The following is a 26,764-nucleotide window of genomic DNA, read 5'->3' as shown; positions in this document are numbered from 1 at the left end:
CCGGTGCTCAAAGCTGCATGTGGGAAAAAGACAAAAAAGGAGTTCCCATCGTGGCTCAGTGGTTAATGAACCTGACTGGTATTCATGAGGACATCAGTTCAATCCCTGGCCTCGATCAGTGGGTTAAGGATCTGGTTTTGCTGTGAGCTGTGTTGTAGGTCACAGACATGGGCTCCGATCCCACATTGCTGTGGCTGTGATGTAGGCCGGCGGCTACAGCTCTGATTTGACCCCTAGCCTGGGAACCTCCATTTGCCACGGGTGCGGCCCTTTAAAAAAAAAAAAAAAAAAGGCCAAGCATGGGGTGCAGGGTGACTCCTGACGACTGGGCTCTTGGAGCAGAACCTCAGCGATGGCCCAGAGAACCACAGATCCAGGCAGCAGCTGGCTGTGGCAGGACTGGATTCTGCTCTTCTTAAGTGCTTTCTGTTCATCCACTGGAAAGGAAGGCTGTGGGGGAGGGAAGGGAGGGTGCCAGCCACCTCAACATCCCTCGGGACGGCTGTACCCATTCGCAGGTGGAGTCTGGGGCACTAGCCCACCCTGGGCCCCGGGGACCCCACACTCAGTGTGCTGAGCTCCCAGGGGCCCCGACCTGGGCCTCCCTGGGTGGCTGGCTGGCCTGAGGTCTGGAAAAGACTGTTCTCGGAGCAGTGAGTCATGCTTCCTCTGGCTGCCCTGCTCGCTTCACTCCTCCTGGGACTGGCCTTCGCAGGCAGGCAGGCAGCATTGTTCTGGGGCGTTCTCCCCGCCGGTTGGCTTCACAGTTCTGACCCCTTTGTCTCCCAAGAAGAGGGCCGAGCGGGGAGGCTCCTTGTTTTAAATCACAGGCTCTTCCGGGCTTCAGATTTCCCCCAGTGCTGCTTGTCTTGGCCAGTCTTTTCTTTGGCAGACATTCTTCTCTCATTCAGTCCGTCCCAGAAGTACCATTTTCCCCCTCAGATATATCGGGGCTTCTTTTCTAGGAAGGAGTGTCCTCCCCTCTCGCATCTCCTGGATCAGGGAGGGTGGGAGGCCGGGAACCAGGGTTGGCATGTGGGTGGCAGAGAGGGTGGGTGGGTGCGGGAACGCCCTCTTGCCACCCAGCATACCCCGGAGCCTCCTACCTCTGCTGGACTGTGAGGCCAGAGTAGAAATGGGGTCATGAGGGTGTAGGGGGAGGCCCTTTCCTTCACACCTAAGTCCCCCGATTGCACTGGGGCCTGTGTGTGAAGGACCCGACCCATCAGTCAGGATGTTGTGACAGTGAGGCCCTGGTTGTAGGTTTGGGGCCGTGGACCACACCTGCAGGGATATTTAGTGACTGGGGGGTGGGAGGTGGACTGGCCCTCCCCTGGGAACACCTGGCTCAGTTATCACCTGGAGGCTCCTCTCTGAACCGTGGGGCCTCCTCGTGAACACAGTCCCTGGTCCCTTGGCCTCCTCGTGAGAGCCACCAGCTCGGTTTCTTTCTTTCTTTTTCTTCTTTTTTTTTTTTAGGGCCCCACTGGGCATATGGAGGTTCCCAGGCAAGGGGTCTAATCAGAGCTACAGCCGCCAGCCTACACCACAGCCACGCCAGATCTGACCCGTGTCTGTGACCTACACCACAGCTCGTGGCAACGCCGGATCCTTAACCCACTGAGCGAGGCCAGGGATTGAACCCACAACCTCATGGTTCCTAGTGGGATTCATTTCTGCTGCGCCACGACAGGAACTCCCAGCTGGGTTTATTTCTGACCAACAGGACAGCCAAGGCCTGGGGTGACAGAACCAGGGGGCTGGTGGTGCAGCTCAGGCTTCAGTGGTGCTGCTGAGGAACCCTCTCATTTCAGAAACTCCTTCCTTTCGCTCTTTCTAAAAGGAGGTCAGGCTGATGTAACCTTCTCACCCCCCGCTGAGCCTCCTCTTGCTCGAGGTGGACTGTTTCCTCGAATGTTTTGTAATCTGAGATGAGAAGCCAGTCTCTGGGTGTGCGGGGGCCCTGTTTGTCCTGGGATGAGAGTATGTCCCCGTGCTCCTAGTGCCGTTAAGATTGATTTCCTTGCGTGGAGGCTCCTGGACACACAGGCGATGCAAACCCACGTGAAAGTGAACCTGAGGTTTTCAAGGGATCGTATTTTCGTTCCTGTGTGAGCACAGGGTGAGCAGACATTGTCTTTGTTGCCCTGCGCTGGTCGTCAGGCTCTCTTGGGTCTGCCCTCCTCTGAGGGGGCAGCCCTTTAAGGGTCTTCTGTCCCTGTGTGGGCAAAAGGGCCCTGCCCCCCTCCCTCTCCCCTCCCCCTCTGGCTTTTGGCCCCCTACCCTCTTGAGCGCCTACCCTCTTGAGCCTCTTGAGCTTTCTTAGTGTGAGCTCAGCTTTGCATTTCAAAGAACCTATGTTAGATTTCTTCAGGCAGTTTGTGATGGGAGTTGTTGCGTGGTGGGAGGGTTTTCGGTCGCCCCCCCCCCCCCCACCGCTCTGTAAGAGGCCCTGGGCTAGAGCAGCAGAGATGCAAAGAAGGGCCAGAAGAGAGCCAACAAAAAAGGGTCAGGAAAGGAGGCACATGCAGAGTCCTGGTGGCCACGGGGCAGGGATGGTGCCATGTCATCAACGCCACAAGTGAGGCCTGTGGGGTCCTGCCATTTTTTTTTTCTTTTTCTTTCTTTCTTTTTTTTTTTTTTTTTTTTTACTGGTGGTGGGAAAGGCCAAACAAGGCTGTTTGTTTTTCCAGTGGACGGTGATACTGGAGTCCATTTGCTTATTCACTCGACAAGCATTTCCTGAGTGCCTACATGCCAGGCATAATACTCTGTCATAATATGCTGTCACATAAACATAAACTGTCACATTTATTTCTAACAATAGCTCTGGGAGGGTATTTTTATCCTCATTTTACAGATGAGCCAGCTGACGCTCAGGGAGACGGACGTGCTCAGAGGACGCAGCTCATCAGCGGCAGGGTTGGGTCCTCCGACCCCAGAGCCAGGCTCTTTGACAATAGAGAGACTGGCCAAGTGCCAGGGGGAGCTTTCCAGTTCCTTCCTCTTTCTGGCAGTGGGGGACGAGGTGCATCCCTGACCCCTGACCCCTGGGGCAGGCTCCCCCCGCCCCCAGGCCTCCAGCTCACACCGATAAATGCTGTCTCTTCCCACCCACTGCAGGAAGGATATTTAACAAACCCAAGGAGCCTCTGGGAAGACTACCCGCACGTGTACCTCCCGTGAGTATTGTCACTCTTAGTCCCCAGGGAGGAGGGGCTGCTGGCACGAGGCCCTGACCACCCCTGAGCCTGTAAGAGCCCAGTGTCGTGGGGGCAGCCTCGTTCCCGTGAGCTTGACATGCAAATCCTGAAATGATGTGTCACCTGCGTGAGCTCTGTCACATCCTGTCTCAGCCCAGCTGCTATTGCAGCACTGCAGACAATGGGGTCCAGGCTGGGGGGTCATAAACAACAGTTTAAACACAGTTCTGGGAGTTCCCGTTGTGGCTCAGTGTTAACAAATCCAACTAGGAACCATGAGGTTGCGGGTTCAATCCCTGGCCTTGCTCTGTGAGTTAAGGATCCGGCGTTGCTGTGGCTGTGGTGTAGGCCAGCAGCTACAGATCCCATTAGACCCCTAGCCTGGGAACCTCCACATGCCACGGGTGTGGCCCTAAAAAAGACAAAAAATTAAAAAAAAATAAACAGTTCTGGGCGCTGGCGGTTCCAGAGTCTGGTGAAGCCACTTGCTGCTTCATAGCATCTTCTGTGTCCTCATGTGCAGAAGCGGGGTGGGGCTCATCCCTCTCAGGAGGGCCCCACTCTCATGACCTGATCACCTCCCAGAGGCTCCTTGGCCTGTGGCAGGTTCCTAAACCGCACGGGATGGACACAGGGGCAGGGCCTCTGCGTGAATCTCTCTGGGCTGCTCTGTCCTGACCGCACGCTCCTTCGCACACATCTGCCCTCGGGCCTCCAGGGCCGGGGCTTGGTCAGAGGCAGCACCCCCTCCTCGCCTGCTCCAGTGGGACACCGGGAGGGCAGAGCTGGGCCCGCTCCCTCGGTGACCACTCTTGGCCTTTCCCAAGGCCTTCGGGCCCTTCCTCTGCCTGTGGGACCCCTTCCTTCCTCAGCACATTCATGCCACCTGCTGTCTTCCCACCGACAGCCTCTGGAACCAGCCCCTCCTCAGGCTTCCCTCCTCCAGGGAAGGAAGGGGAGGAGGTGCATCCCTGACCCCTGGGCCTGCCCCCCTCTCTTTTCATCCTGAGTCTTTCCACAGGCTTCCAGTGTCCCTGACAAGGTGGCCTTGTGTGTGGAGCGGTGTCGGGACACAGTGCTCAGCTCCTCCCCCACCCTCTCCTCCTGTCCCTCCTTCCCCTCCCTTCCCCCCTTCACAGGCCCTGCCCTGGCCCCCCTCCTGTGCTTGGGAGCCCTGCAGACACTTCTCTCCATCCCTCTGGGTGACCGGCCCCTTTGTCTCCAGCTTCCAGGTGAAGTTTTTCTACCTGTGCCAGCTGGCCTACTGGCTGCACGCACTGCCTGAGCTTTACTTCCAGAAGGTGCGGAAGGTGAGTACTCGCTGCCCCGCTGGCCCCCTGCCCTCCCTCCTGCTGCCCAGAGGATGCTGAGATGCTGAGCCAGCGCCTGCTGGTCAGAGTCTCCAGGGGAGCAGGAGTCTCCTACCCGCCTCCCACGCGGGGCAGAATGTGTGGCCCTGGGGAAACCTCACTCTTCTGGGGAGTGAATCTGCCCTTCCCATCATCTTTGTGGGTTTTTTTTTTTTTTTTTTTTTTGGTCTTTTTAGGGTTGTACCCATGGCATATGGAGGTTTCCAGGCTAGGGGTCGAACAGGAGCTGCAGCTGCCAGCCTATGCCACAGCCATAGCAACACGGGATCCACAGCCACAGCAGGGCCAGATCCGAGCCACATCTGTGACCTGCATCATGGCTCACGGCAATGCTGGGGCCTTAACCCAGTGAACGAGGCCAGGGATCGAACCCACATCCTCACGAATATTAGTTGGGTTCTTAACCCACTGAGCCACAACAGCAACTCCATCTTTTTTTTTTTTTTTAAAGTTCCCTCTGAGTTATTTCCAGAAGCCCCATTCCCTTGTCCCTGTGTCTCTCTCAACCCAGCTCACCCTCTGTCCTCTGAGCCACCTTCAGACTTTGCGCAGCAGCCTGGTGTTCAGGCGCCACCCAGTCCCACTCATCAGGTCCCCCTGCCCCCACCCTGCCCCCATCCGCCCCACCCCGCCCCCGGCCCCTCAGTCTGGCAATGAGCACGTGCACTGTTTGCATCTTGTTTGCAGGAGGAGATTCCCCGGCAGCTCCAGTACATCTGCCTGTACCTGGTCCACATAGCAGGCGCGTACCTCCTAAAGTGAGTGAGGCCCAGATCTCCCTGCCCCTTTATGTCTGTGTGTCTCTCCACGCAGTTATTCAGTCAGAAGGCATTTATTAGATACCTTCTGTGTGCCAAGCGCCATGCTGAGACCTGGAGTATACGGCTGGATAATGGACAGTTCCTTTACGTGTAAGGGGTAGGAGAGACAGTTACACACATAAGGATGGACAGTGGCATAAGCGCTGTGCTACCCTAAGGCCCGTCTGCCCTGGGAACGCAGAGGAGTAACTACCTCAGCCCAGGACAGAGCAGGGGTGGGGGGTGTGGCTGTGGCCCCTAAACAGGGCTTGGCAGGGTGCAGCGTGAAGGCAGCCTGAATTGGGGTCATGCGTCCAGTGGGGGGTGCGAGCTCCGAGCCCTGGACTCACTCCCCTTCCCTTTGACTTGTAAAGAAATGTAGTCACTGCTTGTTCCAAAGTACCAAGAGTTGCCATGGCCTGAGTGTCTCTGTCGTGAAGAGAATCACTGCTGAACAGAACGTGTCATTCTAGATTGGAGTCTTCTTGGGCTTAATTTTTGCAAGTGAGACAGCTTGTACTGCATAACCTGCTAAGGTGTCTGGTTCTGCAAGGCAGGTGTCCTATGAAAATGACCCACCTAAGGGACAGAGTCAGGTCCGCTGTCTTGTCTCTGGAGGCCGAGAGCAGCGTCCAGGCTGGACGGGTCTCTGAGGGGTGAAGGCTGTGGGGCCAGCTCTGCTCTTGTGTCAGAGGTTCCTGTGCTGTGTGTGGGGTGGGTCTGAGGATGACAGCCTGGTCGCCCAGCAGTGTGACAAGGACTGGGGTGAGGGCACAGGCAGGACCCCCTGGAGGAGAGCTTCCTGTTGTAGCATCACTTCTTCCTCCCCCATCTGATGTGTCCAGGGAAGGAGAAGGGTAGGCTCTGACCTTGTTGTTCTGGAAAGAGAACTGAGAGGGTGAGGCCAGCCGGTCTGCCACACGCTGCCCCATCCCTTGCAGGGCTGGCTCCACTCGAGGTCATGACCTCCTCTCCCCGCCCCCGTCTTACCCTGGTTTTCTCGAGTGAGTGTGGGGCGAGGAGAGACCCTGGGCTGCAGGATTTCCCAAGAAAGATCGACCCTTGAGCTGACCAATGGTGCAGGGTCTTGTTTGGGGGGAGCTTGGTGTTGGGAGCCTTCATGCACCGTGGGCCCAGCCCTGGCTCAGGAGCTTGCAGGGACATCTGGGTGAAGGCAGACAAGGCCCGCCTTGTCTCTGGGGGTGTCTGTTCTAGTGGGGGGCAGACCGTAAACGAATAGAGTTTCCTATGGTGGCAGGTGTGAGGAAATGGACGGTCGTGGGATGGCAAGACTCGGCCCCTGGCTGGCGAGGCCTCTGAGGAGGGCCTGGCGTGGGAGCCAGGCGGTGGAGACCCCGGGAGGTGTGGGGGGAGTGGGGCCGCAGGGGCAGAGCCAGGAGCAGGGCTGGAAAGTGAGCTTTGAGATGGTCAAGGGCAAGATCCTGCTGGTCCTCCTCAACCATGTGGAGACACTGGGCCTTTTTCCCATCCAGTGACCGTCCTGATTGATCCCGCACATCTTGCATCCCACGGATGGAATCGTAGGGTCCCTCTTCCATATGGCCTGTAGGCATGGCTCCCCCTGCCCCAACCCCGCACCTCCAGTACCTCACCAACCCCTCGCGGCCCCGCCTGCTTCACTGTGCAGCCTTCTTGCTTTTGTTCCAATCCCAGCCGACTGTGCCCAGCAAACGTCCCGGGAAAGTCAATAAGAGCGTCACAGGCCTGGAAGTGAGCAGGACGGGCTGTGGGAACGGGGGCTCCTGTTTTAAGAGATGTTTTAGGTCGTGTTGTGTTCTGCTGCTTCGTGTACGTCGCAGCTGTGAAGACTCGGGTGATTAAAAACAGTGCGAATCCCTCGTATTCACGCAAAAGCTCAGCAACGTGTTCTGAGCATCTTTTCTGTGCTTGGTCCCAGGCCAGGGGATGAAGGCAGGGAGGCAGGTGCTGTGAAGGCAGCCAGGTCCCCAGGGAGTGGGTGGGGCGTCGGGGCGCAGACAGGACAGGTGAGAGGCCAAGGGTCGGAGTTAGGAGTAATTCTTCAGGTGTGCCATTCAGACAGAACTGAATCCTGGAGGACGCGAGGTGGGCGGGGCAGGGGGGTGGCCCAGGGACAGTGGGCGTGGAGGGCAGAGCTCAGGCTCCCTGGCACCTTGGGGGGACTGTGAGCCCCATCTGTGTCTCCACAGCCTGAGCCGCCTGGGCCTGGTCCTGCTGCTGCTGCAGTACTCCACCGAGTTCCTCTTCCACACGGCCCGGCTCTGCCACTTTGCTGATGAGAACAACGAGAAGCTGTGAGTGGGGCTGCTGGGTGGAGGCTCAGCCAAGGGGAGGGATCTGCCCTGGGTGTGAATGGCCCCATGGCCTGCAGGAGGCACCTGGGGTCATTTTCTCTGGAGCATCTTCTTCGAGACACCTCAACCCTCGAGCAGCCTCCCTGGCCACCCTTGAACCCTCTTCCCACATGGGCACATGGGCCTGGAAGGCTGATGTCCCTTCCCCACCACCTTGGGCAGGTTTAACGCCTGGGCGGCTGTATTTGGGGTCACCCGCCTCTTCATCCTCACTCTCGCCGTGCTGGCCATCGGCTTTGGACTCGCTCGCATGGAAAACCAGGCCTTTGACCCCGAGAAAGGGAACTTCAACACGTTACTCTGCAGGTGAGTTGGGCCCGAGCCCTGGGCACCCACAGCCCGGCCGGGAACCTCTCAAACTTGGCCCAACTTCCCTGGAAGGTCAGGAGGCAGCAGGCTTCTGGGTCTCCCGCACCTTGACATTCAGGTGGAAATGTTGGACGTGAAGCTGGAGGGGAGAATAGATTTCAGCCTCTTCCTTCCATCACAGCCGTGTCCCTGCCTGGCCCTGGCCCGTCAGGCTGCTGGCCTGTCCCGGTGGCAGTGGGAGTCCCTCCCCTGGTCCAGCACCTCACTGGCGGTGCAGGGTTCACAGCCTGCGTCTCAGTTGGCTATTGGGGCCACACATGGGCTCTTTACAGTGTGTTCTCAACAGTGAGGCCAATGGCCTCCCCCAGCGGCCAGGAGGGCAGCGAGGAGGCCACGGTCCTCATTTCACCCAGGGCCTGGGGCTGAGAGCTTCGTCCAGGCTTGCAGGGTGAGAAGCTGCTCTTCTAGAATTATTTCTGCTGTAGGCCAGTTCAGCTCACTTGAATCCTTCCAATGTGGACAGAGCTTATGGGAGCCGTGTTCCATGCTGTGGGTCCCAGGCACAGGGTGGTGTGGCTGGAGCTGGACTTGCATCTGTCACCACTTCCTGGCACTGACCTTGCTCTTCTCAGTGGTGGTGGTGGTGGTAGGTTGGGTGCCATGTGGTCCTGGTGTGACCCCGCCGACCGCCCGAGCCCACTGAGCCCTCTGCCCGCAGGCTGTGTGTGCTGCTGCTGGTGTGCGCTGCCCAGGCCTGGCTCATGTGGCGCTTCATCCACTCCCAACTGCGGCACTGGCGCGAGTACTGGAGCGAGCAGAACGCTAAGCGCAGGGTCCCCACCGCCCCCAGGCTGGCAGCCAGGCTTATCAAGAGGGAGTCAGGTGAGTGCCAGGGCAGTGGGGAGTGGCGGGGAGAGGCTCCACGGGGCAGGTGGGGCCCCCAGCCCTGGACCAGGCCTGCCTCTTCCTGTGGGCCCCCAGGCTCCTTGGCTCCTGCTGGGGCCTGACACCATGAGGGGAGGTGGGGAGGCATGTGGGCGGGGCTGGCAGACAAGGTGGGGCCCTTGCCCCAGTGGGCAGGGCAGCAGCTGGGGAGGGGGACTCTGGCGGGACCCCAGCAAGGGCACCTGCCCACTCTCTGTGTCCTCACCTGCCCTCTTGCTCTGCACCTGGCATCTCTCAGGTTGCTGGCTCTGCCTCTGTCTTCAGAGTGACCTCAGGTGACACAATACTGGGGGCGGCGGGGGGGGGGGGCACCCACTTCTCCTCTGGCCCCTGCCAGGTCCCCAGGTGCTGCCAGCCCCAGCCCAGTGCTCTGTCCAGCCTGGGGGCTTGTTGGCACCAGGATCTGTTTTCTGAGTCACCAGCCTTCCTCCAGGTGTGGCCTGCTTGGCAGGGCCTCCTGTGTGTTTGAACCAGACACGTGCGCGGCTGGGTGTGACAAGGAGTCAGGCCTGGCTGGGGTGGATATGGGGTGCCAGGCTGCAGCCAGATGTGCCTCTGACTTTGAGCAGGCACATGGGGGCACTTCTGACAGCAGTAAAAGCAGTTTTTCTGCCAGAGGAACGTTGGGCAAGGAGTGAGGCCTTGTCCCTACAGCCTCTCTGCCTTCCGCTTGCTGGCACTCTGCTGGTGCCTGGGAGAAGTTGAGGGCCCAGCAGCCTCTGAGAGACTTCAGGGAGGGTCTGGCCCTGGCCCCGGGCCTGGGCAGGCGGGCCTCTGCCTGTTCCTGGGTTACTGTGTGTCACCCCCACTCCACCCACTAAAGACAGTCAGAGACCAACCACCTCACACGGAGCAACACCCTGAGGGAAGCACGAGCCCCTGGGAGCTGTCTGCTAGTGTCCGTCCAGGTGGCTACAGCCTCGGGGCTGCCAGGCCACCCCACCCCCGCTGCAGTCCCACACAAACACTGGGCCTTCTCCCTTCAATCCCAGGTTACCATGAAAACGGAGTGGTGAAAGCAGAGAACGGAACCTCCCCACGGACTAAGAAACTCAAGTCTCCTTAAGGGCAAAGCGCTGAGAACAGGAACCCTCCCGTGGGGGCCCAGCAGGAGGTGGGCCTCCATCAACGCCCCCTTTCCTGCTCCGATGCTCCGTCTCAAACAGCAGAAACCTGTCTCCACACAGGGCCTTTTCCTCTTTCTTACGTCCTGGCTTTCTCTTCTTCCTCCATGAACCATTCTCAATAAAACCAAAAATCTTCCTCTTTCCATCCCTTAAGCCACCTCATGTCCTCACCTCTGTCCTCTGCTGGGTTTTCTAGGCTCTCCTGGTTGCTTTTCTGCTGCCCTGATCTTTTTCCTCCCATGGCTGTTTCTTTCTCGTTTTACTTGTTAACTTTATTCTATTGTGCAATTTTTCTGTGTCTGATTTTTACAATGAGAGGGAGCAAAGCTTGCAGTGTGCTGGCCTTCCAGCACCCAGTCCCTGGGACCCGGCTGAGTTGACCTTCATGCCAAGGAGCCCTGGCGTGGCCGGCAGTAGCCGCTCGGTGATCCCTGCGTGGACGGGCGGCAGGAGGAGACTGGCCTCGGATCATCATCTCTTGGGTGCTGATGAACTGGCGAGATGGATGACTCCAGTTCTGCACGCGCATCCTGAGGCCCCTCGGGGCCCCTGCTGGATGTAAGCGCCAAGGCTTTGGCTTTTGGTCCAGAAGGATGGTGTTAGCTGCCTTGGGCCCCACGGCTCGGAAGAGCATCCCAGTGGCCGGTCCTGGATTGGAAACCAACTTGCTCTCTCTCAGTCAGGGACGAGCTGGAGGAGGACATCTTCCCACTTTGCAGCAAGAGCAAAGTGACAGGAGCGGCGGGCTCGTCCTGAAAGGTAACACGGCGGAAGCGATGGAGGCGTCGACCCAGGCCTTTGTCGGGCAGGTCCTGCTGCCTCGCCCTTCCCACCATTCACCAGCATTCAAAACCAAACCAAACAGCCGTTACAGAACCAGCTGGGCACATGCTGCTCCTAAACCCCAGGCCGGTCGGCCCTACACCTGCCTCCACCGTCGGGCTGCAGGAACACTAAGCTCCTGCTGGCCTTTGGGGCGGGTCACCTGGGCCCTGTTCCCTCTGGCCTCAGTGTTGAGTGTCCTTTGGAATTGTCATCGTTGTCTACTGCTGTTTGCTGAGCACACTCAACAGCGTTTTAGACAGTTTGCAAGCAGGCTCAGTCAGAATTGCTCTGCTGGTCAGATGGGCAGACACAACCATGTCGCTGTGCATCTTTTTGCCCTCTCCCCGCACGCGTTCTTCCCCCCCCCCCAACAACAACAAGGCCTCATGGTGCCTTGAGGACGCCTGCAGGGAGGGAGGCTGTCGGTAAGGAGGCTTGCAGACTGTGCGGGCCGGATCCCATGGGCACGGGGGCAGTAGGGGTGTCTGCCGCGCTGGTCCTCTTCCTGACATCACATTAGCAACCACAGCTGGGATGAGTACCTAGAAGGCGGGAACTGGGTCTTTTCATCAAGGCAGCTCCCTTCTCGTCACTCGCCCAGAAGTTTTAATCGGCCAGCGCCTGGGGGTTGTTTCCCGACACCACAGCAGACCCTCGTCTAGCTCTTTGGGGGTATAGGGCCGAGGGGGTGGGAAGAGCTTCTCGTTACTCTTAGGAGAGGAAGAGCAGATTCCCCCCAGGCTTCTCTCTCCCTCCCTGACCCTCATCTGGGCCACAAAGCAGAACCCTGGTGAATGGGCAGCTCGTACCAACCCAGCAGACCCAATCTGCGATCTGTCCGCCAGTCAGTCGGTTCCCCCCTCCCCGCTCATGGCTGAAGCTGAGCCTCTGTTCCTAGGGTGCCCCGGGGTGCAGCCTCGCACCCAGCCCAGTCCTTTTGGGGCTGTGCTCCTGTTCCCTGCAAGAGGCTGCCCCCACTCTCCACCCCAGTGGGGAGCCCTGTCTTCAGTGCCTAACCTGGCCTCCTCGCCGTGGGCTGGGGAGGTGGGCCACAGCCACGGTCCTGCCATCAAGCAGTGTCCCTTCTCACATTCACTGGAAGGTGACTGCTGCCAGGGAACCCATGCTGACCCCCGGTATAGTGTGCCTTCCTGCGGTACTACCAGCCGGGGCCAAAGCCAGGGTTGGTTCCCTGATGAGTGTTGGGAAAACCTTCCCTGCAGTGTGAATCCCCTGAGACCTAGAGTGGTTCTGGAGGGAGTTGAAGGGAGGGTAACTAGGTGCCCCATCCGCCCAGGCAGGCCTGGCACGTTCATTTCAGAGCAGAGCCAAGCCTTTGGCAGGTTGGCTTGAAGTGTGTTGCCGGGGCCAAAATAATTCCACTTCATCCCCAGAGCTTGACGGGCTGGCTTGTCCTGATTGGGCCAGTCTGGCTGTTTTTTTCTGCCCTAAACCCTCTGTGAAGGCCTTGCCAGACGCCCGCAGGTTTGTGAGGCTTCTCAGCACCATCCCCGGGAGGAGAGCAGATGCTAATCTACCTCAGCAGCCCCGGCCTCCTGGCGTCACTGTTAGGGGCATCACTGTTAGGGGCATCGCTGGCTGGTGGGCGGGGGCGCCGGGCACGTGGGAGAGTGAAGCTGTGGGGGGTTGGGTGACCTCGGCTGCCAGCGCCCCTCCTTGGAGGGACGTTACTTCACCTCCAGGCTCTGATGGCTCCGCTGTTCACAAGTTCCGTGTGTCCCTGCTCCGGGCCCGGCCAGCGGCTCCCTCCTGTTCTCATTAGTTCAAGCCCTGCTGCGTCTGTGCCACCAGACCCGCGCTGTTGCCGAAGACCTTTTCCTTTTCTGTCCTGAGGCAGAGCCACCCACATGGCAGAAACCGGAACAGACACCTGTGCTCTGGCCGCTCCCGCAGATGCTCCTCCCCTCGAGCTGGGTGACCCTGGACGCGGGCAGCCGGGTTTGTGGTGGGACCTCCCTCCTCGGTGCCGCTGAGTTAGAGGTGGGGGCAGAAAGTGCGCGCCCAGCCCAGCTTCACAACAGAAAAGCCTGTGCCCTGGGTGCCTTTTAAAATTCACAGTGGTTCACTGCCCACCCACCCCTTTGGGTCCCTTCCTGGGCTTCGGCCTCCCCTGAGGGCTGAGGAGGACAGAGAGCTGGACATAATCCCCCTTGAAGAACCTTGGCTCCTGATCGTCAGGGCCTCTGTCTCCAGTGGAGGGTGTGCTGCAGGCTCCCGAGTCAGGACCCTGAGTGGGCCGCCTCCCTCTGCTGCCCTCCTAGCTCGCGGCCCTGCTCCTCTCCGACCGGAGGAGAATCAGGTTGTTGACAGATGACCTGGAACCTGAATCGCGTCTCTCCCTGCACAGAAGTAGCCGCTGACTTGTCCTCTTCTAGCTTAGTTCTTGTGTGAGTAGTGACTCCTCCAAAGGCTGAGGATGACCTGGTGCCCCAGCCGCCTCCCCACCCCACCCCAGCTCTCTCTAGGGTGGTCACTCTCTGCATGGCCTCCTTCAGCTCCGAGCTGATCTGGAGCCTTTTTGTGTCTGAAGTGCCTTCCTTGCCCTAGTCTCATGGCCGCCACGTGCACTGTGTGGCCGGCCCCCGGCAGTTACACATGAGAGGGACACAGACCGTGAGCTTCCCTCGTTTCCACTCAGCCTCACACCATCCTACCCGCCCCTCACTGTGTCAGAATCAGGTTGTTTCCAGTTTCTCCCTTGTGGGGTGGCTGCAGGCCTGTGAACTTCCTCCCACCGCCCCCAGGCACCTGCCTATTGAGGAAGTCCAGAGCTTCCAGGGGCACCAGGCCTGCCATGCTCTTCCACCTCCCCCCACATTTAAAAAAGGTACCCTTGCTGTCGTCTCTTGGGGTCTCTCTCTTGCTTCCCGTTCAACCCAAAGTCTAGGCGATAAGGTGTCTATTTTTGCTTCCCGGTCACCAGTGTTCCTCCCAGGTGCCCATTTGATGTGGGTGCTGCTGGCTGTTGCAGAGTGCCCCTCCCACCCCCGCACAGTGTCTCCTTGTATGAGCAGCAGCTCCCCTGCCCATTGCCCACCTTGTCCTTGCTCTTCCGGGTTGTGCAATAACTCTCCCAGCTAGTGGTCTTCCCCACAGGCCCTCTGTCCCTTTCAGTGCCCAGCCACTGGGGCAGGACAGTCTGCCCAGAAGGAATGTTAGCCACCTCCTCTGTTGCTGTCGTTCTTCTGACCCTGGTGGCACACCAGTGAACCCTGGAGCATCATCGTAGCAGTCCATCATTTAGGAAAACATCCTCACCACAATGGGGCATTAATATGTCAGTGTCTGGGCATGACATCTGTGTGAAGCGACACCGTCACCCAGAGGGTCATGTTTATGAGGCGAGGAAGATCGCCCTGCGCCTCAGCCACACATGGACAGCCTGGTCCACCCAGCTGGATCTGACCGGTTCTGAGTACCACCCTTTCCTCGGGTACAGAGTCAAGTGTTTATGTGATGAGAGTATATACACCTCGTTTTTCACTTCTTAATAAACAGCTGAGGATGAGCTGAGGCCGCTGGTGCCCTGAGCAACTCCTAATGCAAATGTGGACAAAGTGTCTTTGTGTTTTTCTACTTTAGCCTGTTCATGTTATGGACCAAATTTCAACAACGAACTCAAGGAAAATTTGTACCTGCCGTATTTATGCTTTCATGTAAAAGGGTTTTGGAGGGGGGGCTCTTTTCACCTTCAGTGAACTTTTTCCAAGTCCTTTTCTCACTCTTTCTGTCTGGTTTTGAAACAAATTACAGTTTTGTATGGATTTTTTTAAATGTGCATTTTGAAACAAATGATCAAATATTTTTGAGATAACTGAATAAAAGGCAGAATTATTAGCTTAAGTGTCTTGGGTATAATTCTGTTCCTTTTTACCCGGATGCTTTATTTGCTTTTACTTGAACCTAATTTGCACCATTAGATGATTGTTGTGGGAATGAAAAGGATGGAGAAGGAGTCAGCTGTAGGGAGTGGGGAGTAGCCACAAGCCTCATTTTGAGTGTGTAGGAGTGAAATGTAACCGTGGAAAGGGGTATGTGGATGGGGTAGGACGTGTGGGTAGGAAGCCCTGCAAGGAAGCGCACTGGGCCTGACCTGATGACTGCTGTACAGCAGCGCCCCTCAAACTCGGGCACTTGTTCCAAACCCAGTGGATACCTGACACCACGAGGGGGCTGAGGCCTGAGAATATGATATTCTTTCCCATATGAATTAGGCACAGGAAGAGTTTAACAACACTAATGCTACAACATAACAATTATAATCATACACCAGAGTGAAAGTTCTTTGCAAACATCCCAACGTGCTGCACTCACTCTTCTTCCTGTGACATGAGAGGCCTCGGTGCCCACGTGAGGTGAAGTGAGGAGGATGCTGTGATCAGGTCCGAGAGGTCCTGGATCCCTGAGCCACAGCCTTCTCCGGGCTGGGGATCCTGGGCCCAATGGCCAGACGACTCAGAATGGTGCGCAATTTAAAAAGTTATAAATTAGTTCTAGAACTCTCCATTTAATATTTTCAGACCATGGTTGACTGTAGCGAAGTGTGGAAAGTGAAACCATAGGTAAATAGATAAGGGGGAGACTGTTCTGACGTCATTTGGCTGCGAGACGGGGTTCAGACCGTGTATAAAAGCCATAGATGTTGGTGTGGGCACCAGGTAGAAGTCTTGAGTGTTGGGGGCGCTGCTGGCATCAGGCAGGCGGTCTGCTTGCTCGAGTCTGTCCTTTTTTTCCCAGAACCGAGCTGCGTCTGCGACCTACACCACAGCTCATGGCAACGCCGGATCCTTAACCCACTGAGCGAGGCCAGGGATCAAACCCTCAAGCTCATGGTTCCTGGGTTGGATTGATTTCCGCTGTACCACGATGGGAACTCCTAAGAAATACATTTTACATCATGACCCAGTAAATACACATTCAGCTGAAACAAGTTTCATGAAGGAATAAAATCACTGTGCCATACTCCGATATTTCCTAATCGATCCTGTAGGTCTACTACTGGGTCTAGAAACCGTGGTTTGGAAAACATAATATCAGGAGTTCCCAGTGTGGCTCAGTGGTGTATCCATAAGGACGAGAGTTCGATCCCTGGCCTCACTCAGTGGGTTAAGGATCCGGCGTTGCGGTGAGCTATTGTGTAGGTCGAAGACGCAGCTTGGATGCTGCAATGCAGTGGCTGTGTGTGGTGTAGGCCAGTGGCTACGGCTCCTGTTTGACCCCTAGCCTGGGAACCTCCATATGCCATGGGTGCAGCCATAAAAATACAGAAAGAAAGACGAAAGAAAGACAAAAGAAAGGAAGAAAGAAAGAAAGAAAAAACAGGGTGTCTATTTCCCTACAATCCTGGGGTGGGCGGGGGCTGTCTGGCAGCAATACCAGACGCCACGGGTTGTCTCCCCGAACAAATTCCATCTGTCCTCTTGCTCTTAATCATTCTACACCTGCATTAGTCAGGATACCTTCTCCAGAGAAGCAGAACCAGTAGGCTGCATATATGGAGAGAGAAAGGGATTGGCTGTAAGGAACTGGCTCATGGAACTATGGAGGCTGACGAGCTCCAGTGTTCACCGTCAAGCCGCAGACCTTCAAGAACTGATGGTGTAGTTCCTGTTCCAAGGCCAGGGGGCTGGAGACCCAGGAAGAGCCCGTGTCTGTTTGAAAAGGAAAAAGCTGACGACGTCAAGGCAGGCAGAGGGAGTTCTCTCTCATCAGGGAAGGATGAGGGGGTGGGGAGAGCCACCCTGCTCCCCCAGGACCATCTGCTTTACTCCATCTGCCAACTCAAAAGTTAATCTCATCCAGAGACAGCCTCGCAGATGCACCCAGGGCAACGTCTGACCAAACGGCCAGGCACCCCTCGGCCTAATCAAGTTGACACGTAAAATGAGCCATCACAACACCCCTACCCACCCCCTCCCTAAATGAGGCACCAAGCTTAGCTCCTACAAGATCCAATTTAATTTAGGCTTCAGTGGTAGTGGAATATAAGACTCAGAGACGAAACGTCACTTCAAGAGCTCTGTAAAGGCCTCTAGGAAGAGCACAAGGTGTGTGTAGGCCTGACCTCGAAACATGCTGCGCTCGTCCTCAGCAGCTCAGTGGGAGAAAGCGCGGACAAAGCTGGAATAGTCCATCTTGTCGTCTCCGTGGGAGCACATCCTGACGAGCTGCAGGGGAGAGGGTGAGCCCGTGAGAGCCGGGCGGGCTGCCTTCAGCTCGGCTGCCCAGCGCCCTTGGTAACGGTCCCCCACTTGGTAAAGCAGCTTGGAGCCTTTATAATCTTGGCTGATTCTGAAAGGCTCCCATGAGCCTGGGAGGAGGGTCAGATTAGCCCCATCTTACACTCCATGAAATCAAAGCTCAGAGGGAGGAAGAGGCCTGCCCAAGGCTTCAGGTCGAACCTTTATAAGAGCACTGTCGTTGCCAAAGCATTGTTGTTTCTATATTCTAGTACACAACTTTGTCCATCCAGTCTGCGCAGAGCTAGACTCTTAAAATAGCAGGCTGCTGTTACCACAGCCTAACAGAAAAATCTCGCTGTCATTGCTCAAAACCATGTCCCCTGAAAGTCACTGGTGAATGACAGTAAGTACACTGATCTCGAGAGACGTGTGCGAATCTACTCCACCCACGCCTCCCTGCCCACCTCCCCAACTGCACTCCGCTCTCCCGTGTCAGGTCACAGCTGGTACCAGGGACTTAACAGCAGAGGCTGGGCATGCTGTCAGCCTGGCACTCGGGAAGTGAGATGGGCGTTTGCCCACGTGAACTGTTTTCCTTCTCCCTGCCTCCCCCAACCCTTGCTAATGTTCCTGCCTGAAAGTCCTCCTCTCCAATCCAGTCCCCCTGGCCCCAAACAAAAGCCTCCCCTAAATAAGTCTCAAATTCCAGACGTCGCTATCTGCTCAAGAGTCATTCAGAAAGTCTAGAGCCTTATAGCATTGAGAACTTTGTCTAGATACTCATGTTGCAACACAAGAAAGGCTGGGGGAAAAATGTAATTGTAATGTATACATATAAGGATAACCTGACCCCCTTGCTGTACAGTGGGAAAATTAAAAAATAAATAAATAAATAAATAAAATAAAACCTTTTCCTGAAATCCAAAAAAAAAAAAAAAAACAGAAAGTCTAGAGCCCAGCAATGTTCTTAGTCAATGAGAAGGTCTCAATGATAACAAGGTACCACGGTTGGCAACTGGGGGAGAGAGTCTGTCCTAGAAGGGGAACCATGGCCAGAGGGGTTTATAAGGCAAAAAGGTAGGAAAGGCCCTCTGCAGCTCCTTCACGGAAACTCTAGGAGGAGAAGGTCCACTTTGTCCCTTCACTGGCAGCTGGCCAGGACCCTAGAGACGGATGCCGCTGCCCGGGGCAGTGGCCAAACACCCCTCCCATGCTAGCCCTACAGACGGCTGACACGAAGGAGTCAAAGGCGTCCACCGTTCTGCTCAGTCCAGCTTTTGCGTCTGCCCTTGACAGCCACCTCCTTCAGCCCTCACATTGCTTACCGGTGCTCCCGGTAAAAAGATGCCCTGCACCAGCACTCAGGAAGGAACACCAATGCTAGGGTCAAAGGCAAGTGCCGTAAGCAGGATGAAACAGGAGATCCGAGCTCAACACCTCAAGTCGTCCCCAGTTCAAACAAAATGCACACGCAAGTGCCTCTGGGAGCCAGTGGGGGTCTCCAGCCCCTCCCCAGGAAGAGCTCCTACTAACCTCCTTAATCAGAGAATCATCCACCGGGAGGTGCAGAGAGTCGCAGATTTTAAAGAATGTCTCCCTGTCCACGTATCCTGAAGCCTCCGTGTCATAAATCCGAAAGGCCTCACGGATGCTGTCCCTGCACGGGTGATCTTTCAGCTGCTTCTGGATCGTGTCAATCAGCACCTCTAGTTCCTGTGTGCCTGGGTCCTTTTCTGTCCGCTGGCTGTGGAGAAAGGAAGGAAAGGCTGGACATGGTGTTTATTCTTGACTGGTCTTATCTCAGCGACCAGAGTTCTCATTCGTTGAAATCAGGGAAGCTTCTAGTGACAAACAGCTTTGACACTAAACTGATCGATGATGGAACACGTGTCTGCGGGGCCTGGCGGACGGCTGGTCTCACATCAGGGACCCTGATTAGGCTCAGCCCCGACTCTTCGGCCACTGATTCAATCGCCACACCAGCAAGAGCCAAATCTTACACCACCCCCCACCCCCAAGTCAGGTGCTTGTGGGAGTCACATGATTGCCATCATCTATGTTACATCGTCTAGAAAGAAATGTTTTAGGAATTCCCATGTGGCTCAATGGGTTAAGGATCTAGCACTGCCTTGGCCCTGGCATTGCTGTAGCTGTGGTGTAGGCCTGCAACTGAAGCTCTGATTCGACAGGAATTTCCATATGCTGCGGGTGCGGCCCTAAAAAGCAAAAAAAAAAATGTTTTAATCTACAGACACACACAGAGTAAGGAATCTCTTCCTCCCCAGTTCACTTGGAATTTTGTGAGAGGTTATCTCACTTACAGAAGTTAAGAGACTGCTCTGTGTGGTGGATTGAGAAATTTAGGCTTAGCATTTATGGAAATGGAGAGAGATGAGTAACTCAGAGCATTAGGACAAGGGGGGTCTATCCCTTCAAAACACAACCAGGATAAGCAGAAGCTTGATTTTAATTCCTCTGAACATGAAAGTACGATTAGCAAAATACAGAATGCTGGAGCTGGAGAGACTCTTGTTTCGTTTCTGTAAATCTGTTTTGAAACAAGATGGGGCCCAAATACACTCAGTAAAGGCTCCTTCCTTCTTTGAAGACAAGAAAACAGCCCAAAAGACCTTAGTGACTTGTCCCAGACCGCATGTCAGAGGCAAGACCAGAACTGCCCTCCGTCCATTCTCACGTGTCCTTTCAAGGACCCCCAACCACCATTCGCTGGGTCCCTCTCCTTCCGAACCTTCAGAAGCCAACCCACCACTGCTTTCTCGCTCTTTTTTCCTGTACATAATATTCAAAAAGTTCACGTTCGTGCCTGCTGGCAACCCTTGCTGAGGGAGGTGTAAAGTGGTGTGAGCTTTCAGGAAAAATCTGGAAACACAAAACAAAAAGCCTGGCAAAGAATTTCAAGTAGGAGTTCCCATCGTGGCGCAGTGGTGAGCGAATCCGACTAGGGACCATGGGGTTGCGGGTTCGGTCCCTGCCCTTGCTCGGTGGGTTGACAATCCGGCATTGCCGTGAGCTGTGGTGTGGGTTGCAGACGCGGCTCGGATCCCGCGTTGCTGTGGCTCTGGCGTAGGCTGGCGGCTGCAGCTCTGATTCGACCCCTAGCCTGGGAATCTCCATATGCCTCGGGAGCGGCCCAAAGAAATAGCAAAAAGACAAAAAAATAAAAATAAAAATAAAAAATTTCAAGTAATCTATCCTAACGAAGTGACTATGAGTGGTATACAGAGATATATCTATAAGGCTATCCTGAAACAGCCTAAATGTCCAATTATTGGGAGTTGGTTAAATGATATACACTACAATCAGGCAACGTAATGATAATGCAGCTGTTGACAATGTTGCAGAAAGAGTAGAAAGAAACTGTGAGAAAATCAAGAGGCAAAAATATACTGAATGAATGCTACCTTTTATGTCAAAGTTGTAGAGGAGTAAGAAAAAATATTTAAATCTGCATATATTATATGAAGAAATTCAGGGACTATATTCCAAAAAACCAATGAAAGTGGCAGTTACCTATGAAAGAACAGAGGGTAAGAGGTCACTGGAAGATGGAGTGGGAGCAAAACTTTTCAAGGGTCCCTTCATATGTACACAGATAACCCATGTGAATGTAATACCTACGCAAAAAATTATCAATGCACCATAAAATATTTCATGACATCATAAATGTTTGTGATAGACTACCAATTGAAAATGGCTGATAAAATAGTGTGGAGAATTATCCCATTTAATTAATTAATTTATTTGTCTTGTCTTTTTAGGGCCACACCCGCAGCATATGGAGGTTCCCAGGCTAGGGGTCTAATCGGAGTTGTAGCTGCTGGCTTGCGCCACAGCCACAGCAACTCGGGATCCAAGCCACATCTGTGACCTACATCACAGCTCATAGCAACGCCAGATCCTTTACCCACTGAGTAAGGTCAGGGATCGAACTTGCAACCTCATGGTTGCTAGTCAGATTCGTTTCCGCTGCACCACGACAGGAACTCTGAATTATTCCATTTTATATGCATATTAAAACAAAACATTCAGGAGTTCCCGTCGTGGTGCAGTGGTTAACAAATCCGACTAAGAACCATGAGGTTGCTGGTTCAATCCCTGCCCTTGCTCAGTGGGTTAAGGATCCAGCGTTGCCGTGAGCTGTGGTGTAGGTTGCAGATGTGGCTCGGATCCTGCGTTGCTGTGGCCCTGGTGCAGGCTGGCAGCTACAGCTCCGATTGGACCCCTAGCCTGGGAATCTCCATATGCCCCGGGAATGGCCCAAGAAATGGCAAAAAGAAAAAAAAAAACCAAAAACAACAACAAAAAATATATTCAAAGTAGTCATCTTTGGGTTATGGAATTTTAAGAAATACTCTTGTTTATTTCTATTTGTATTTTTTAAATTTTTCCTAAGTTTTCTTAGTCTGAGCACGTGTTACAGTGAGGCAAAAACAAAACTGTAATAAAGATCTCTAGTCTCGAAATGCAACTCAAAACTACTATGAGGTACCACCTCACACCTGCCAGAATGGCCATCATTAACAAGTCAACAAGTAACACAAATGCTGGAGAGGGTATGGAGAAAAGGGAACCCTCCTACAATGTTGGTGGGAATGTAAATTGGTACGACCACTGTGGAAAACAGTATGGAAGTACCTTAGAAAACTAAATATAGAACTTATAACCCAGCAATCCCACTCTTGGGCATATATCCTGACAAAACTTTCTTTGAAAAAGACACATGCACCCTTATGTTCACTGCAGCACTATTCACAATAGCCAAGACATGGAAACACCCTAAATGTCCATCGACAGATGAATGGATTAAGAAGATGTGGTATACAGACACAATGGAATACTACTCAGCCATAAAAAAGAACAAAATAATGCCATTTGCAGCAACATGGATGGAACTAGAGACTCATACTAAGTGAAGTAAGGCAGAAAGAGAAAGACAAATACCATATGATATCATTTATATCTGGAATCTAATGTGTAGCACAAATGAACCTTTCCACAGAAAAGAAACTCATGGACTTGGAGAATAGACTTGTGGTTGCCAAGGGGGGATGGGAGGGACTGGGGTTAATAGATGCAAACAATTGCATTTGGAGTGGATAAGCAATGAGATCCTACTGTACAGCACAGGGAACTAAATCCGTCACTTTTGATGGAACATGATGGAGGATAATGTGAGAAAAAGAATGTATGTATATAGGTATGACTGAGTCACTTCGCTGTATAGCAGAAATTGACAGAGTGCTGTAAATCAACCATAATGGAAAAAATAAAAATCATTTTAAAAAAAGATCTCTAGTCTTTTTTTTTTTTTTTTTTGCTATTTCTTGGGCCACTCCCGTGGCATATGGAGGTTCCCAGGCTAGGGGTTGAATTGGAGCTGTAGCCACTGGCCTACACCAGAGCCACAGCAACGCGGGATCCGAGCTGCATCTGCAACCTACACCACAGCTCACAGCAACACCTGATCCTTAACCCACTGAGCAAGGGCAGGGATCGAACCCGCAACCTCATGGTTCCTAGTCGGATTCGTTGACCACTGCGCCACAACGGTAACTCCCAGATCTCTAGTCTCTAAATGCTGCCTGGCATTATCTATTATAGAAGCAGGATATATTGGACTGATGTGTTCAACTACAATCTTATATACTAAATTATAAACGACTGCCAGGGAGCTGTTTTTTGGCAGAAAGCAAAGCCAAATCTTGTGTATCTTCTCAGCGGTTAGAGCCATGGAGCATATAAGGTTAAAATGTGATCATCTAATCATTTTATGAGAAGATAACTCCCCTTGCCCTGAAGACTTTAAGAACCCACACTGCTTCGTACAACAGGAACATGCCTTAGAATAAGATGGTGTCAGTTCTAAGAGAGCCTGCAACAGGTGGTGCTCTTAAGGTTAAAAGCTAAAAGTGGAACTTAGAGAACTACCCAAAGTCAGGGCCCCTACTTGACTGCGGGGGGTGGTGGGGGGCAGCCAGGTCTGTTGTTAGGAAAGCCGCATGGCTCAGGGTAAGGACTGTTCCACAGGTGAGCAGGTGAACACAAGGGCCGACACCCGAGACAGGTTCAGACTCTGTGCTATGCCATTCAGTGGCCCCTCTGCACTTTCCATAAAAGCAAACGTGAGCCGTGGAATTCACATATTTTCTTAGAAAGCAAACAGTCTGAAATCATTTTCTTTCTTTCCTATTGTATACACACATACCGTATACATCAATATCAACAATGTACTAGAAGTTTAAAGTGTGGCCATTTTATTTATTTATTTATTGTCTTTCTAGGCCCGCACCCACAGCATGTGGAGGTTCCCAGGCTAGGGGTCGAATCAGAGCTGTAGCCACCAGCCTACCTCACAGCCACAGTAACACGGGATCCAAGCCAAGTCTGTGACCTACACCACAGCTCATGGCAACACTGGATCCTTAACCCACTGAGAGAGGCCAGGGATCAAACCTGCAACCTCAGGGTTCCTGGTCGGATTCGTTAACAGCTGAGCCACGATGGAAACTCCTAAAGTGTGGCCATTTTAATTGCAACGTTTAGTGTCTACCTTTCAGTCTGACCTTAGCTCCTGATCTGTGCCCAGGGCCTCCTCTCTGCCCCAGTGACGGTAAACCCATGCCTCGGACAGTCAGGAAGATGACTATAAGAATATACTCTGACTTTTCGGTGTTTCTCTTGGGCAAGACAGAATAAACTGTAGTTAAGAGCATGGGCTCCACACCCTGACTGCCTGGTCCAAAATCTCAGCTTTGCTACTTTAATGTCTGCATGGTCTTGAGATCATGAGCCTCTCCGTGCTTCGGTCTCCTTACCTGCCATAGGGAGTTTTTAAGGAAAGCCAGTTCACAAAGACCCCCGTGAGAATTAACTGAGTACTTGACATGGCAGACACATGCTAATGTTTGGAGGGTTTTTTGTGTCATTTTTTTGTTTGTTTGTTTTCGGGCTTTTTTTTTTTTTTGTCTTTTTAAGGCTGTACCTGACAGCATATGGAAGTTCCAAAGCTAGGGGTCGAATCGAAGCTGTAGCTGCCGGCCTACGCCACAGCCGTGGCAACACCAGGTCCAAGCCACATCTGAAACCTACACCACAGCTCACAGCAGTGCCAGATCTCCTTAACCTACTGAGTGAGGCCAGGGATCGAACCCACGTCCTCATGGATATAAGTTGGGGTTGTTACTGCTGACCACGACGGGAACTCCGCCAATGTTAGCTTTCAGTGAAGCTCCTCTGACAGTCCTGGTAGGGAGGTCTGTTCACTCATCTAGCAGCTATCCACTGAGCACATATGGCTCAATGCTAGCTCTAGAATAAAGTTCTAGCTGTTGCATATAACAAGAAACTTGTCTCCAGTAAGGATCCCTACTCTCCAGATGGGGAGCTAGGACACAAACTGTAAAGGTGCAAACAGAAAGGAGAAAAGGACCATGACCATTCAAGGGAGGTGCCGCGGAGAAGAGGACCAGGAAGGGCTGAAGTGGGAGGCAGCATCTGACCCAGGCCTTGAAGGATGTGAGGGCTCACGACTGCAGAATGAAATACAGCAACACTGATGGTGGAAAGAGGCTGAGAAAAGGCACAAAAAAAGGAACGATTGAGGAGTTCCTGTAGTGGCGCAGTGGTTAACGAATCTGACTAGGAATCATGAGGTTGCGGGTTCGGTCCCCGCTCTTGCTCAGTGGGTTAAGGATCCGGCGTTACCATGAGCTGTGGTGTAGGTTGCAAACGCGGCTCGGATCCCGTGTTGCTGTGGCTCTGGCGTAGGCCTATGGCTACAGCTCCGATTGGACCCCTAGCCTGGGAACCTCCATATGCCACGGGAGCGGTCCTAGAAATAGCAAAAAAAAAAAAAAAAAAAAAAAGACAAAAAAAAAAGGAACACTTGAGGTCCATATAGTGGACCTGTCTGTCAGAGTGCAGAGTGTGTGGCAAGGTAGGAAAGGCCTCCCAGAACTCTGGGCAGATGGATATTTGGAGCCATACTATGGAGGTTCCTGGCTTCTAGATTAAGAACTTCAGAATTTTGTTTTTAAGTGACAGCAACCTCTTATAAGTACTATGATGAAGAAGTCAAAGAAGATCAAAAGGGAAACAAAAATATATAGAAACAAACAAAACTGGAAAAACAGCTGACCCTTGAACAATGCAGGGTTTAGGGGTAAACCCTCTGTGCAGTCAAAAATCTGTATGTAACTTAGTTGGGCCCTCTGAATATGGGGTTCTTACATATCCACAGTTCCATCCCCTAAGGATTATGCAGTAGTATAATATGTATATACTGAGAAAATCTGCATGCAGTAGCCCCACAAGTTCAAACCTGTGTTGTTCAAGGGTCCCCCTACTGCATATCAAAATTTATGGGATGCAGCAAAAGCAGTTCTAAGAGGGAAGTTTATAGCAAGAAATGCTACCTTAAGAAAAAAGATCTCAAATAACCCAAGTTTTTACCTCAAAGAACTAGAAAAAGAAGAAAAAATTAAGCCCAAAGTTAGCAGAAGAAAGAAAATAATAAAGATCAGAGCAAAAATAAATGAGACTAGCAATATGACAGAAAAGATCAATGAAACTAAGAGCTGCTTTTTTTAAAGATCAACAAAACTGACAAACTTTTAGCTTGACCAATTAAAAAGACTCAAAATAAGAAATGTGAAGAGACGTGATAATTAATACCTCAGAAGTACAAAGGCTCATAAGAGACTATCATGAATAATTACACATCCGTAGACTGGAAGAAATGGATAAATTCCTAGAAACATACAACCTACCAAGACAGAATCATGAATAAACAGAAAATCTGAACAGACCAATAACAAGTAAGGAGATTTAATCAGTCATCAAAAAAATGTCCCAACAAAGAAAAGCCCAGGACCAGATAGAAGGTTTTACTGTGAATTATACCAAACATTTAAAGAAGAATTAATAACAATTCTTCTCAAACTCCTCTAAAAAACTGAAGAGGAGGGAACACTCCTAAATTTATATTGCAAGGCCAACACTACTTTGACATCAAAGCCAGACAAAGACAATGTCTGAAAAGAAAATTACAGGCCACTTCCCTGGTGAACACAAATGCAAAAGTCCTCAACAAAATCTTAGCAAACTGAATTCAACAGCATATTAAAAGGATCATATGGAGTTCCCGAGGTGGCTCAGAAGTAAGGAACCTGATTAGTATCCATGAGGTCATGGATTCCAACCTTGGCCTCGTTCAGTGGGTTAAGGATCTGGCGTTGCTGTCCGCTGTGGTGTAGGTCACAGATGCAGCTCAGATCCTATGTTGCTGTGGCTGGCAGCTACAACTCTGATTGGACCCCTAGCCTGGGAACTTCCATATGCCACAGGTGTGGCCCTAAAAAGCAAAAAAAAAAGGACCATACATCATGATCAAGTGGGATTGAGCCTTAGGATGCAAAGACGGTTCAACATACACAAATCAATACACCACAGTAATAGAATGAAGGATAAATAAATGATCATCTCAATAGATAGAGAAAAAGCATTTGACAAAAAAAAAATTCAATATCCTTTCATGATGAAAACTCTCAACATTATAAAAGCCACACATGACAAGACCACAGCTAACATCATACCCAGCAGAGAACAA

The 26,764-nt window shown here is 52.8% G+C and overlaps 2 protein-coding genes across 3 annotated transcripts in view; one reads left to right on the top strand and one right to left on the bottom strand.

Annotated features, from left to right (window-relative positions):
* The window catches only part of TRAM2 (translocation associated membrane protein 2), an 83,615-nt gene extending 68,824 nt beyond the window's left edge, over positions 1–14,791 (top strand). The window contains exons 5-12 of one of the 2 annotated variants that reach the window (XR_007136904.1): positions 3,124–3,182; positions 4,429–4,513; positions 5,261–5,331; positions 7,563–7,667; positions 7,890–8,033; positions 8,755–8,918; positions 9,974–10,666; positions 10,788–14,791. Coding sequence is in view for 1 of the 2 variants with exons in the window: in XM_047794768.1 (XP_047650724.1) it covers positions 3,124–3,182; positions 4,429–4,513; positions 5,261–5,331; positions 7,563–7,667; positions 7,890–8,033; positions 8,755–8,918; positions 9,974–10,047 (702 nt within the window). In the remaining variant the exon portion in view is untranslated. Of the gene's footprint in view, positions 1–3,123; positions 3,183–4,428; positions 4,514–5,260; positions 5,332–7,562; positions 7,668–7,889; positions 8,034–8,754; positions 8,919–9,973 lie in introns of both variants that reach the window. The other variant, XM_047794768.1, reaches the window with a different exon arrangement.
* A 2,098-nt stretch (positions 14,792–16,889) lies between these two features.
* EFHC1 (EF-hand domain containing 1) overlaps positions 16,890–26,764 on the bottom strand; it is a 75,462-nt gene continuing 65,587 nt past the window's right edge. The window contains exons 10-11 of the mRNA XM_047796381.1: positions 18,670–18,880; positions 16,890–17,121 (exon numbers count right to left, since the gene is read on the bottom strand). Coding sequence (XP_047652337.1) covers positions 17,050–17,121; positions 18,670–18,880 — 283 coding nt within the window. The 3' untranslated portion in view covers positions 16,890–17,049. The remainder of the gene's footprint in view (positions 17,122–18,669; positions 18,881–26,764) is intronic.

This window comes from Phacochoerus africanus, chromosome 9, assembly GCF_016906955.1.
Source record: "Phacochoerus africanus isolate WHEZ1 chromosome 9, ROS_Pafr_v1, whole genome shotgun sequence".
NCBI lineage: Eukaryota > Metazoa > Chordata > Mammalia > Artiodactyla > Suidae > Phacochoerus > Phacochoerus africanus.
This window is presented reverse-complemented; position numbering and strand designations above follow the sequence as displayed.